Source organism: Poecilia latipinna, unplaced genomic scaffold (genome assembly GCF_001443285.1).
Source record: "Poecilia latipinna isolate Pla-1442-1.1 unplaced genomic scaffold, P_latipinna-1.0 Scaffold2436, whole genome shotgun sequence".
Lineage (NCBI taxonomy): Eukaryota > Metazoa > Chordata > Actinopteri > Cyprinodontiformes > Poeciliidae > Poecilia > Poecilia latipinna.
Genome location: NW_015115052.1, coordinates 61,698 through 76,393, shown reverse-complemented (window position 1 = coordinate 76,393; position 14,696 = coordinate 61,698). Strand labels below are relative to the sequence as shown.

At 38.3% G+C, this 14,696-nt stretch overlaps 1 protein-coding gene across 2 annotated transcripts; it reads left to right on the top strand.

Moving 5' to 3' along the window:
- The first annotated feature begins 6,139 nt into the window (after positions 1 to 6,139).
- chrnb4 (cholinergic receptor, nicotinic, beta 4 (neuronal)) lies at positions 6,140 to 14,058 on the top strand. 2 transcript variants are annotated; one of them, XM_015019454.1, is made up of 7 exons: positions 6,140 to 6,475; positions 9,095 to 9,240; positions 10,071 to 10,115; positions 10,344 to 10,453; positions 10,845 to 11,602; positions 11,690 to 11,886; positions 12,572 to 14,058. In XM_015019454.1, the coding sequence occupies exons 1-7, from the start codon at positions 6,340 to 6,342 to the stop codon at positions 12,737 to 12,739; spliced, it is 1,560 nt and encodes a 519-aa protein (XP_014874940.1). In that variant the 5' UTR covers positions 6,140 to 6,339; the 3' UTR covers positions 12,740 to 14,058. The 2 variants fall into 2 exon arrangements, with proteins under 2 accessions (XP_014874940.1, XP_014874939.1); XM_015019453.1 differs by having other exon boundaries at positions 10,845 to 11,886.
- Positions 14,059 to 14,696: the final 638 nt, after the last annotated feature.

The following is a 14,696-nucleotide window of genomic DNA, read 5'->3' as shown; positions in this document are numbered from 1 at the left end:
ATGTAATCACCTCCCTCATTAAGTAGCAAATATACTGCATGAGCTTCTATCTTGTATTTGAATAATATGGTGGTGATGGTGGTAGGAGTTCACCCATCTATTGTTGGGTTGCTGGTTCAATCCCCTCTCCACTTTCTGTTGTGGTGTCTTTAGGCAAGATACTTCACCCACCCTGCCTGCTGATGGTGGTCAGATGGCCTGGTGGCGCCGGTGCACAGCAGCCTCGCTTGTGTCAGACTGCCCCAGGGCAGCTGTGGCTACTATCCAGTAGCTTACCACCATCAGTTTGTGAATGGGTGAATGACTGTAGTGTGAAGCACTTTGGGGTCCTCTAGGCTTCATAAAGCACTATACAAGTGCAAGCGATTTTACAATGTTTTCAAATGTTTTTACAAACAAATATCTGAAAAGTGTGGTGTGCAGTCAGTACTTTGTAGAAAAAAAAAAAAAACTATCACTGTAATTGAAATGCAGTCTGTTAGGATGTGTCTCTATCAGATTTTGACATCAAAAGAAACATGTCTTTTTTCTTGCCACTCTTGCCAGATTGTGAAGTGCATGAATAGTACTTGTTCTGTCAACAGTTACTTCCACCTGTGCTGTGGAGTTCTGCATCTCCTCCATAGTCAATGAGCACCTCTTGGCTGCTTTTCTGTTTATTGATTCTCTCTGCCCACTCTGTCAGTTCCTATAACGTGTTCGTTGTTGGATGATGCTGTGTGTGCACTAATGTTCTCCAACAAACCTATGATTCCTTCACAGAACAGCTAGATTCATAGTGGGATGAAAAATGTATTTATTATGCTTTGAGACTTTTATTTGGAAAAGAAAAAAAAATCTTTTATATATATATATATATATATATATATATATATATATATATATATATATATAACACTATTATTTATTTTTCACTTCAACATTATGATCCACATTATGGTGGTCCATCTTGTAAAATCCAAATGCTGTAGTTTGTAGTAAAATTGCAAAATTTAATCTGAACCTATTTAAAAGGTATAAACACCTGGCAAGACACAGCAGTCTTTTACAACAGCAGAGTCATGAAGACAGTTTTACAAGAAGCTTTTATCAACAAAGTCATAAGTTAACTTCCCTTGATTAAAGTCAAATTAGTAAATGGATGCATTGTGCACTAAATTTCATCTCCAGGTACACAACATTATACAGCACAGAATGATAATGTGTTTCAGCTGCCATATAGGCTTTGTGAGGAAGAGGTTGATGTAGAGTAGAAATGCAGAACAGGGAAATCCAGCAAGTCAGCAAGTGCAGTGACTGGCACACCCAGAACCATCAAAGAGCTTCCACTGCAGAAATATTAGTAAACTTTAAAGTCAAGTTATGCAGCAGCAGCATGAGGCCTCAGTCCAAATTGTGACTTAGCTCTTGGTGGAATTGCCTTTTATTTATGACTTACTGATGGGCAATACTTCAGAGTAAAAATATCCAGTAGCATTCAAGTTTGTGGTTTAATTTTGAGCATAAATGTTACCACAAATAGTGTAAACTTTCTAAAAACTTGGATGGGTTCAGCACAGTTAAATATAGTGTGTTTATGAGTGATGATGTGCATAATCAAAAAACTACAAAAGTATAACTCTTAGTAGGTAATTTGATTGTTAAAATAAAACAACTTGTTCCACTTCAATCAATCAATCAATCAAATTTTATTTGTATAGCACATTTCAGCAGCAAGGCAATTCAAACTGCTTTACATAATAAAAAAAACAGCATGTGACATTGAATAAACAGAAAGAAAGAGAAAGAGTTTTTGAAAAAAAAAACATTAAAAAAGATAAAAATATTAAAATCTGCAACCCTTTTAGGACTTCTTGCAATTGAAGTCAAGTATTTGTATAAGTCATCTGTTTTCCTTTTCATGCTTATTTGTTGGAAATGATTTCAAAAACATATGTAATTAGTTTCAGACAAACTTGCCTTTGCAATAAATTCCAGATCACAGCGTTGCTGTGAAATGAAATGCACCAGTAGGAGAAAGTGCAGTGGCTAACAGGAGTTGGTCAAGTTTTCCTTCATGTTTGGTCTAAAATATGGGGAGATACAGATGCTGCTTTGCATTGTGATTGAAATCTTTGGTAGTATGCGCTCTCTGAGCAGCATCCTAAATGGAGTGGGACCCACAGAAGGAAACGTCAGTTCCATCCTCTAAATGTGGCGGCATTCATAACTGTCCGTCTGAAGTTGGCTTCCGGTTGCACCTTCTGATTTGGGAAATGACTAACGGGTGATTTTACCTAATTTGTGTTACCTTAAGAATCTTTAATGTATTCCACTTTAAAATTCCAACATACTTAGACACTTTGAACCTGGACAAGATTATTCATGTTGCATGATGATTATGCCACTCCTTCGGATGAATTGTTCATACACTTTTGGAGAAGTTTTGGTAGGCCAGACACTCCTGGTAAGTTTCACAACTTTTCAACATTTTGTGGATAATCACTCTCTCTGTGGTGCGTTTGACTCCCAGAGCATTAGGCTGATAGATGTCAAGGACTTTGCTTATCATCTGTTTTTACATTTATTTTGATTTCGGAATGATTAACGTTTGAGATCCTTCAGTTTCCGTCATATTTTTCATGTTATTTTTAACATATTTTCTGGTCTTGCAGGAAAGGCACTGCTTTCCAAAAAGAGAAATTGTGATTTTCTCTGGAGTCTGCTGCGTTGTCTATGAAAAGATATTAGAGTAAAATAGAACTTTATGACTCAATTAGACAACTCTTGCTTAAAAAACAGAAAACACACCATCTCTCAACTGTCACAGGTTGTGGTAGTGAGATTCTTTGGGCCTATAGTTTGTTGTGTCAAAACCAGCGTAGATTTCAGCCATTGATAGAGCAATGAATTGTGCATATTACTTATGACTTATGGTGACATGTCAGGAGGCCAGGTCAAATGGCCTCCTGACATTTGAATGACCTGGCCTCAAAAGGCCAGGTCATCCAATACAAATTGAGGACTAGAAGCTTTCTGTTATCCACTGGGATGAAGCAATCCTAGGAAAAGGAATTAAATCTAAATAAAATGTATTGAATGTTGTGGTTGTATAACTTGTATGTAAATCTGAAACGGTCAAGGAATCCCAACACAGCACATTTCTGTGCTCTTATATGTTCAGTTTTAATTTAAAAAGATTGTAAAATGTTCTGCTTCTTCTTAGTCTTTCCAAATGAACACACAAACAGAACAAAACAAAAAAAAACAAGTCAAAAACTTCTTTCCAATATTCTCCATGAACCACAGAGATGAGCTGATCTTCATGCAGGTGACAGGATGGTAAGAGATCAATATCTTCACATGAGCTTGAGACTGTGGGGCAGGAGCCAAGCACTTCAGGTAATGAACTGCCTGCTTGATATATATCCCTTATAGAGCAGTATTGCAGTGGGGCAACATGGTACTGCAACAGCAGCACTTCTTTGATTAGCCATGTCTCTTCCTTCACGCTTTCCAGGCGTACAGCAAATTGTTGCACACACAGACACTGTAGCCATCTATCGACATGCCACCATGTCCGCCCTGTTTTCCATTATTTGACTCCTGCAGATGCTCACAGTATTCATGACTGTTGTAACTCTGGAGGAAGGGATGATTATTATCATCAGGACAAGGGTCACAACATTGTGCATCAGTGGTTATTTTAAAGACAACCATGCACTTCTGATTTGCTGACATTAATCACTAATATCTGACTTGTAAGCAGACAGCTGAAATATTATTTTACAGATTTATGCAGATAATTTCTTTAGTTTGCTGTTTACTCAGATATGCTTACTTCAATCCTTGAATTATGCTTTTTACTTTCAGTGGCTTTGTCCTCATTTTTGACTTTTATAAAAGTGCAGATGTCACTTACTCTGTTGAATATGATGACAAGTTCACAGTCTGTGATGATGTGTCTCTGTAAATTGTCACCACTGATCTAATGAAGAAGGCAGCCATTTGCGAAATGAATAGTCGTTTGGCTCATTGAGGAGTCTTGCTATCATTGCAATTTTCTACACATACAATGTAATGAATAAAGCAGCGTATTCTTGGGCCTTGTTTACTTCTGCCTGATGAGAATAACAGAGTCCATACAAAATCAGCCTCTATTGATCTGCTTACAACAATCCAGAGCAGAGGTCTGGATTGGTGTTCAAATTTATAACCAAAGGAGACTCCCTGTGCCTACTCTTCATGCCTGACACAGGTCCTTTACTGGTCTGTATAATGACACTTTGAGCAGGTTGGTGACTGTAAATCTGCTATGCTAAGATTGCACTGCTGCCGGTCCAACTGGACCTCACTTCACTAAATCTCACGTTGCAGGAGCAGAGAAATATTTATCGTGCTCCTTGATGCAGCCTGGGGTCTGCAAATGATCTGAAGTCACACCAAAACTGCCAACTTGTGCTGGCTAGTTGGAGAAAAACTGAGTCCAATTGTGACATCTATACATCCGGCCAATTCTAATAAATCTGTAAAAACATTTGTTGTCTGCGGTATTCCTGTTAACAAGCTGCTCTCTCCCCTGTCAGGACTCCCACATAACCAACTGTATGTTGGATATTGTTATCTTACTGTCTGTTATTTCATTAAATGGCACTTCTGCACATTATTCTGCCTCCCTTAAGCATTTAGATCCTTACATTACAAAAGACATGACAGAACAAGTGACTGACAATGAGTGGAATAATCCTGGTGCGTAAATGATGGCTGGAAAGGAACATGCTGATCATGGTGGCTGATTATAAACATAATGAATCTAGGGTGGCTTCCAAAAGTATTTACAACCCTTGAATCCATCATTTCTCACATCTTAACTCATCACTCCACCCTGAAAACACAGTCTTCACAGAGATCCACATGGAAATGGCCATCCAGGAAGAAAACCTGTTCTATACTCCGAAAACATATGGAAGAAGTGTGTGAAGGCACACCACACTTCTTAGATTTTTATCTTTAAAAAGTTTGAAATCACATATGCATATACCCCAAAGGAATGAATATTTATCATTGTCTTTAAGGTTTTTACCATGTCAGTTTTTGTGCTTGCTTTTGATTTTTATTTGTGGATCATGACAAATGTAAGCAAACTCTTAGTTACTATGTTGGTTAAATTGAAGAGTTTGTTTTGAATTTCCCTTCTATGCAGTCAGGTTGCGTGGTCAGTGCATATAAGTACATTTATTTAAGTAATCTGAAAAAGTGAGACTCATGCATCTTCATGCACAAGTTAATACATTTCAAGTTTTTCTTAATGAACTTTGCTTTTGGGCTTTCCTTTCGTTTAGACCAAGATTTCCAAATTAAAAGTAAAAAAGGAAAATTGGACTCACTATCAACAGTCCAGTAATTTGTCTCTTCTTAGTTCTAAGGAGCTTAGTAGTAGATCAACACAAATAATCCAGCAGTTTTCGGCCATGCTCTGGGCTGGAGATTCTTTAAGCACCAGATCTGACTGCCGTCCACACTTTATGAGACCCCTCTCCCCCTCCTCCCCGTCCCGCTAATTTTTCAACAGCCTGTGTTTCACAAACCACTCAGAGCTGTGGTTGTCCATGTTTCCTTCCACTTAACGTTCCATTGATATTTTAGGAGCTGTAAATATCCAGCTCTTGTCAGTGATGACTTTTTGTGGCTTACCCTCTGTGTGGAAGGTGTCAGTCACTTTCTGCTGTCTTCACAATCACTATGTGGGCCATAGCATAACATTTTATACAAAGCATATATATTTTTTAAATTGGTCTAATGTTCTAACCTCTGTGGATCTTCATTTTTACTTGAAATTATAGCAGTAAGTGATAATCATCAAATTTAAAAAAATATAAACTCTTGAAATGTCACTATTCATTATATTTCTATGATGACAAGTTCACAGTCTGTTCACAGTCAGTGCTTTAATTCGACTTAAAGTACTGAAATATGTAAACATTTTTGATGATATTCTAACTTTAGATGCACCGGCAAGTCTAAACAAATATATTTATGTAATGATTTATAAAATATACTTTAAAAATAATCCATGCCTTTTTTAAATGAGGTAAACAGATGCATAGCCAATACTGGACATTCTCCATAGCTGCTGCGCTGGTGTAAACTTGCACAGGACCTGCAGGGAACAGAGTCAGCAGAACGCCGGGACAGGCTGCTGCTGCACGGGAGCGGAGCTGAAGAGTCCCGACAGGTTAGCGGAGCCTCGGTGAATTTCACACAGTGGGAGGCTGTGTAAGCAGAAGGCCATGTGGGGACAAACAAGTATTGGCGCCGAACTAGTGAAGTTACCGACCCGTAAAGCGCGCACAGTCCGGTATGTCCGAGGACAGGAGCGCTAAGAAGCGCAGCTGCGGGGCTTCATCATCGACAACCTCCCTGGGACCAGATGGTGCCGTCAACATGGCTCGGACGCTCTTCATCCTCGCTTACTTCTTTTCGACTTTGATTCACTGTAAGCATGTCTTTCATTTTGTCTAAAACTGTGAAGATGATGTTCCTAAGCTTTATTTTATAATAGGAGTTTTCCTGGATGATAACATCAAAAGTTGCCTTTGCAACGACTGGATGGCTGAGTTTATAAGCAAGATCATAAATATCCCTGATATTTAAAAATTATTAAATATTTGATTTTTACTTTGATTACGAAAAAGGAGGGAAATCAACATACAGTAAATGGGACACATGTAACAAAACTTATGATTCCACTTTTTATGCAAACATTGGGGTGAACAAAGCAAATAGTTCAAACGTAATCTGACACTTGTCAAAATATCCTGCATGCTTGTTTTTCTGTTCTTTAGAATTTGACCTATTTAAACAAAACAGTTTGAATGCTTAGAATAAAACAAGGTAGTAGGAGTGTCCTATACTTAAAGACTGTGTAATAATTTTTGTGCAGGAGTCCTACTATGTGTCATGGAAATAAATATATACTCTCCTAAGGAATAGAGTTAAGGGAGAAGAATATGGTGGGAAAGATAAATTAACTAATCATTTGATCTAATATTATAACTAGATTATAGGAGAGCCGAATAACGATAAAAAAAAAGATTAATCTTTTTTGCATCATTTTCACACATTGTTTTTTACCTCACTTCTCTAAGTGTGTAGCATTTCAGGAAATGATGGGTTTTCAGAAAGTTGTTTAGAATGACCTTCTCAGTTCCAAAATGGCTTACCCTGGCATTATATTAACACGCCTGACCTCCCTCTCAATCAGTGTAATGTCAATGCAGTAGTCACGAGCGGCTTGTTCGAGTTCCCATGTTCAGCTTTTCCACACATAGGCAAGTGTCTGAATCTGTTTGCAGCAGCCGATCAGCGACAGCCTGGTTGTTTGGCAAACGGCTTTCACCTCTGGGAAAGGAACAGCTTGTTTGACTCAGTTTTCCAGGAGCTTTGACAACACACCATCTGTTGACTATTGCCTTGGAAGGCCCATTGGGTGGAACCTCCGTGTCAAGTGACTGACAATAGCACAAACCTGTCAGCATCCACGGACCTGTGGGAGACCTGAGCGTCGCTGCACCACACCCTATGAAGCAACAGGAGTCCAAGGGGTGATAATGACACACAGTTTGAGTCTTACCATGAGGAGGTTCCAAAAAAACCCCACAGTTTTACATAGTGAGATGAAGATTCCTAAAGATAAATTTGCATTTGTCTCCTTTATTGGGCATTGTGTGTTTGTTATAAGCATCTAACTTTAGATAATACAATAGAATATCTTTTATTTTTCCTTCTGCTGGAAAATTAAATGGGGTAGGACTTTGACTTCTTATTGGACTTCTCATATCCTTCTCACAACAATGAGAAAAAAACGTTTTCCATAAAGGTCAGATATGTGGAGAACAAGACTTGCCAAAAGATTCTCCTACTTGAGTTGTGGATCTCTACAGCCCCTCCAGAGTTACCATGAGAACCTTGACTGCTTCTCTGATCAATGCTCTCCTTGTCTTGACTGTGCTTAGGTGAATGACCAAGTCTTGATATATTTGTAGTTTGACAGATTTGATGGATGAACCAGTGCTGTGTGAAATGTTCAAATCCTGGAATACTGTGTTATAATCAACCACACTTTCAACTTTTGCACAACTTTATCCTCAGTTCCTGTGCTTTTTGGTCTTTGCAATGTTGCTCTAACAACAATTTTTTTCTAACAAACCTTTTATAGAACAATTGCATTTAATGTTGGAACAATTGTGTTAGCCTGTTTACTAAGTAGAAAAAATAATGTCAGTTGGTTTCACTGGATTTAATTTGGCAGTATCTGAGTAAATGTGGCTAAATGTCTTCTCTGCATTTTGCTACTTTTTATCTATAAATTCTATGGAGACTCCCTTCTCATTCCACTACTTTATGTGTCTTATTACATAAATATAAATACCGACATTTGCAGTTTTCATGAGACAAAAAATATAAAACTTTCACTCCACCTGCAGTCCAAGTCCTGTGAGTCTCCCCCACACTCTTTATGTGTTTTACTACGCCATCCTCTTAAGGTGGCAGGGCATCTCTTACAATGACATTTATTCCCTACTAATCTTTCTATTACTATGCAGGTAAATAGCACTTTGTTAATTACCAGCTACTGCAGCAATGTCTTTAAGCTCCTGATTCACCTTGAGGAAGTTGTCAATGAAAGTCTGGTGGTAAGCCATCAAGTCAGCAGTTTCATCCTTGGTTTTGAAGGCAATGAAACCCAGCAGACCCTGTGAGATTTAAAAAATCCTAAAGGACTTGGACTTGTCACACTGTCAAAGCTTGAAATAATAAATTCTTGATAATAACTCTTGCTGTAATAGGAGGATACCAAACATAACATATCTGTATGTTGAAATTAGACAAATCTATTAGTGATAAATGAACAGAAATAAACATATGTTGAAGAAAATTAATAAAACATATGAGTTTTACTTTTTACATTTATTAATAATGTTTTAATTTACTGACGTCCAGATTAGAGCTGATAAGAATATGAACACTAACATTTTTTACTGAAGCTGAATTTTTGCATGCGCAACCCCAGCTGTCCCATAAAGATTTTTGACAAACACCGTTGTGTTACCAGGTAGCAGAAGTGCTGACTCAGAGGAACGTTTGATGAACTGGCTGCTAGGAAAGGATCGCTACAATCCACTCATTCGACCAGCCATCAACAGGACAGAGAGAGTCACAGTAAAGCTGCAAGTGTCCCTTGCACAGCTTATCAGCGTGGTAAGGCAGCAAACCCATAAACAATACAGATTTGCATCTGTTTATTTGTGTGCTTTTCTTACGTATATGGATGTAGAAAAGCTACTGTGCTGCAGATACAAATAGGTAAATATGACACAAACCCCAGGATGGAAGAAAGAGGTGATCTAGACCACTGAGGAACTGCAAAGCTTTTCAGTAGTAGTTAATTACATGACAGCCTCAAGGATGCAGCTTTAAACAAATGGAGGAAGTAGAGAATAGATCTAGTAAGCTGTAATCTCTGCCCGTGTCATGTCTAGATTGAAACTTCAGCACACTGGATTAAGGGGGAAAATAAACTTGTTTAGCCAAGGCTCCTTTCTGATTTACAATAGAGACTGCTCTCAGCTGCAGATCAATAGAGGAAGCTCATTCACACCCTCACTTTATGAGCTTCCATTTCACTCCTTTGGATAATTGCTATGTGGAACCCTTTTATTCATAGTGCATATTTTAGTGGCATGATGGGCAGGGAAATGGTCTATAATATGAAAAATTGAAACATATAGACTCTATATGTTTCAATTTTTCATTTTACTTCTTGGCTCCTATTCTCAGACACTTTATAAATAGATTAGATAATTTACAATACTTTCTACTTAAAGGAAGATCCATTTAAAAAGACACTACTAATCATTGCATCATTTAAACATCGGGAACATTTTGCAAAAATGCGAAGCTAATCAGGATAATCCTCGGGTTCACACTATAGGTCGGAGGAAACATTTGATTTTATTCTTAGATCAGTTATTGTGCTTGTCCTTTAAACCTGCAAGAAAGATAATTGCTGCCTTATTTTACCTTTCCAGAATGAAAGAGAACAGATCATGACCACAAATGTTTGGCTCACTCAGGTACGTTTATGGAGCACTGCATCATGTTTATATGTAACCTTCTACCTTAGCAAATGCCCTTCCCTTTAAACTTGAACCATGGCCATTATTTCTCCCTCAACGTGGAACAAATTGCTTCTGTAAAATAGCTTCAAACAATATAGCAGTAATAATGAGGCATGTAATTACAAATGATTTTGATATTATGGAAGTGCATTGTGAGCCGACCAGATCCGTCTGTCTCTCCAGCACTGGGTTGATTACAGGTTGTCATGGGAACCTTCAAAGTACGAAGGTATCGACAAGATTCGTATTCCCTCCAGACACGTCTGGCTCCCTGATATCGTCCTGTACAACAAGTAAGCTTTGTTGTGTTGTTTCCAAGAAATTGCTTGTGTTACCATTTTTGGTTAAAAAAAAGGTCAAAATGTGTGTAATTTAATGTCTTGATTTCTGGACTGGAACACTGTAAAACATCCAGGTTAATCTAGAATATTTAAAAAGTCTTACATAAAGACATTTTTTCATCCTCATTCTGAAGCCATTTCCGACTCTATTTGGCTGCCTAATTAAAACCTCTGTAGCTAAAGAAAGAGCAGCATTTCCGTTTCTCAGAATAGTGTTGAAATAACTATCTGAACGCTACAGTTTGGGTGGCATTCACCTTGTACTTACGCTGATTACAGTGTGTCGACTGCCAATTTCCAAGATGTATTAATTGTTTTTGTCATCTGTTTTTCAACACCACAGCGCTGATGGAACCTACGAGGTGACTGTCTTCACCAACGTCATTGTTCTTTTCAACGGCAGCATCAACTGGCTTCCTCCAGCCATATATAAAAGCGCCTGTAAGATTGAAGTCAAGCATTTCCCCTTTGACCAGCAGAACTGCACCCTCAAGTTTCGCTCCTGGACCTATGACCACACAGAAATTGACCTGATCTTGAAGTCTGAGGTTGCCAGTATGGATGACTTTACACCCAGTGGAGAATGGGACATCTTGGCATTACCAGGCAGGCGGACTGTCAACCCTCTGGATCCTACTTATGTGGATCTCACGTATGACTTTATCATCAAGAGGAAGCCTCTGTTCTACACCATAAACCTCATCATCCCATGCGTTCTGATCACTTCATTAGCCATTCTGGTCTTCTACTTGCCTTCTGACTGTGGAGAGAAGATGACACTTTGTATTTCTGTCCTCTTGGCTCTCACTGTGTTCCTTCTTTTAATCTCAAAGATTGTTCCTCCAACGTCACTGGATGTACCCCTAATTGGCAAGTACCTGATGTTCACCATGGTGCTCGTGACTTTCTCCATTATAACCAGTGTTTGTGTGCTCAATGTGCACCATCGCTCTCCAAGCACCCATACAATGCCTGCCTGGGTCAAGCTGATATTCCTCGTGAAACTACCTGCTTTACTCTTCATGAAACGACCTCAGAACTACTCGGCCCGTCAGAGACTGCGTCAGCAGCGCTGCCTAAGGGCCAGGAGAGCTATTATGGGTCTGGGTTACCCAGTTGCCCCCAATGCAGGTTTCACCTTGTCTACATCTGCCTTGCTGTCCTCTGACTCTGCCTTCTCTACCCCAGGACGCAAAAATGTTGCTTCTCCGATGGCCAACAGGATGGAGCCCATACGGTCTGGTGATTACCTTATTAGTGGCTTCAATTCCACCCAGGATCTCCAGCAAAGAAGCAATCCCGACTGGGCTACTGATGTACAGGAGGCAATGAACGGGGTGCGCTTTGTGGCTGAGCACATGATGAGTGACGATGATGATCAAAGTGTACGTATACACATTAATACTAAACATCATGTAGTCCTGTGTAAACTGGGTTAATAAATAGTTTCACATTTTAATTTCCTAAAATAAACAACAGGTTTATACTGTTCAGTCTGTTTTGAATTTGTTCTTATTGGGATTTGTTGTTGAAAACTAGTAATCTCAAAACAAGAGAGTGGCCAATGTATGGAAAACCATTGCTGACAGTTGCTCTTTATCTCTTTCAAAAGATAAAACAAGGCAGTGGCCCTGAGTGACATGGTACATCATGGAACCGCCAGGAATTTTCTATGGTGGATTTCAATAAACACAATAAATAATTAATGGCTTTTCAATGCCTCTGTTTAGAAATCGAAATACATATTGTAGTTATTGTAGGTTCTTTGTAGATTTGTTTCAATTCATTCAGACTGAAGGGACTTTAAAGCAAGACAAGCCCATTTAAGGTCAAAACACAACATCCCAGCCTCCGATGGCTTATGGCTAGATACTCAATAATCTTTTGTAATGCTTTATATGTTTGGTTACTTTCTCTTGCTGTGACCTAAAACTACTTTAATATAATCACATTACAATCTGTATTAAAGTGTTTTTTTCTATTTGATCATTACTTTTTTTATGAGCGGCACATTGTAAACAGACTAATCGACAAATACAAACAACTCTGAAAAGTTCTTTCTTTTTGCAGGTAATAGAAGACTGGAAGTATGTGGCCATGGTGGTGGATCGTATGTTCCTGTGGATCTTTGTCATAGTGTGTGTAGTGGGCACCCTGGGCTTGTTTCTCCAGCCTCTTTTTCAGAGTCAGATTGTTCCCGACCAGCAGCCAATTTCAGAAACACCTCGAATACGATGAACTTCGAGGGGGCGAGGTGCGACACCTGGACCTTTTTTAAAGCTCTTTGTCACAGTAGCCGTGACAGGAAGCAGCGATGTAATATGTCCAATTTGTTTACTGCAGAGAGACCAGAAAGTACTGAACCTCTTGACCTTTCATTTGAATCTTGCCAACATCACATGTGAAGGTGGATCAGTTCTGATCTGTAACAAATAATGCAGTACACAGATAGGATGCTGGGTCTTTCTGTTTAAAATGAAACAATGAGACCTAATTTAAAAAAATATATATGTTAACGAACAGCAAATAACTGAATGAAGAATCAGTGCAGTGCACAAGTTGTATTTATCTGGTACTGATATCTACAAAGAGCAAAGGTATGACTAAGTGTCCTTTTACTGCACTGAATTACACTGAACGGTTGATGAAACAAATCTTAAAATTACACAGATATGTAATTTGCTAGATGTTGCCTAATTCCTAATTTGTTACTGTGTCATCAAAAAGTAATAAAGACAAATCTCTTTCCCCTTTTAGACTGATTAAATGTCCAAAAATGTCCACAAAAGTCTTCAGATTGTCCAGGTCTTGCCAAAGTGCTTTGTCTGTTCTTTAGGAGATGGTATTCATTCTCTGAGCCAAGTGAGTAAAGAAGACGTTCCAGGTCTGGACATTTTATCAGATGTTTTAGGTATGAGAATGTGTAAACACATTTTTAACATGTACACGGTGTCACAACAGAGCTACAGGAGAGAAAGCTAGACCTGATTGTTATGCTCTAAGTTCTTTAAATACAGTGGGGTTGTGTAAATAAACATGTTTTAATCCATAAAGAAGGAGAACAGCTGTGGTTTCTCATTTGTGTCTTTACACTTGAGCTGATCTTTGATAATTGTCCTATTTGCAGATTAGAAAGTGCAGGCACACACACAAACGGAGCCAAAGCACAGAAACACATGCACCGGCAGACTCCAGGTTTACTGCTCGATAAACAGTGCTGAGTGGGCTCGTTAGAGATTCTGCAGACTCTTAAGGAGATCCTCCTTTTAATCAATCAGAGCTCATGTTAATGGACAGAACTGCTGTACTGGCCTTCAGATTTACAGGTTTCAAAGTCATTTGTTTGTATATCTTATTCTTTTAGTTTACAGTTATTAGCAAAGTACCCTTAAAAATCAACAATAAAGTCTCTCATTCAGAACGGGACAAACATTTTATCCACATCAGTCAACTAGTTTCTTATTTCATGCTTCTCTTCAAACGTTTGGTCGATCTGTACAGTTTGCACAAAAGTAGCAGTGAACTGTTTTTGCTGTGAAATTACAGTTTTAAATCTTCTTGTGAGGTGTCTTTTGAATATTTTCACCACTTTGATCATCTACACATAGTATTTAATTAGTAGTTGTGAAGTAGGTTGAAATTCTTTTACAAAAAAGACAAAAAAAAACATGAAAAGTATGGCATGCATACAGTTAAGTCCAAATGTGTGTTCATACTCCTGACAGATAGGATTTAATTGAAATTGTGAAATAGTAGCATTTGTGGAAAAGGACCACAACTTTATGTAACAGCTTCTCATTCTATATCTCCTACACATGGAAAACTTATTTCGTCATTTTCTCACTTTACTTTCTATTATCCATGTTTTTAACACCGCTGTGGGGGATTCAAACTTGTCTCACTTTCTTGGAAAGCTGCCTTGAACTTCAGCCAAATATTGTCAGTCCTGGCTTGAATCTAAAATATCTATTGAGACAGATAAGGATTAGTTTGATGGACAGGAAGGCCTCCAACCATCAAGATACATCATTGAAATATCTGTGAAAACGTCCCAAAGGCTGCTCGGGAATTATAACAAGCATCAGTTTGCTGAAATGACAATGAAGATTGTTCTAATAATTATTAATAGGGGAAAAAATAAATGTAAACGTCGTTTTGTGGATTTTTTTATATATATATATATATATATATATAT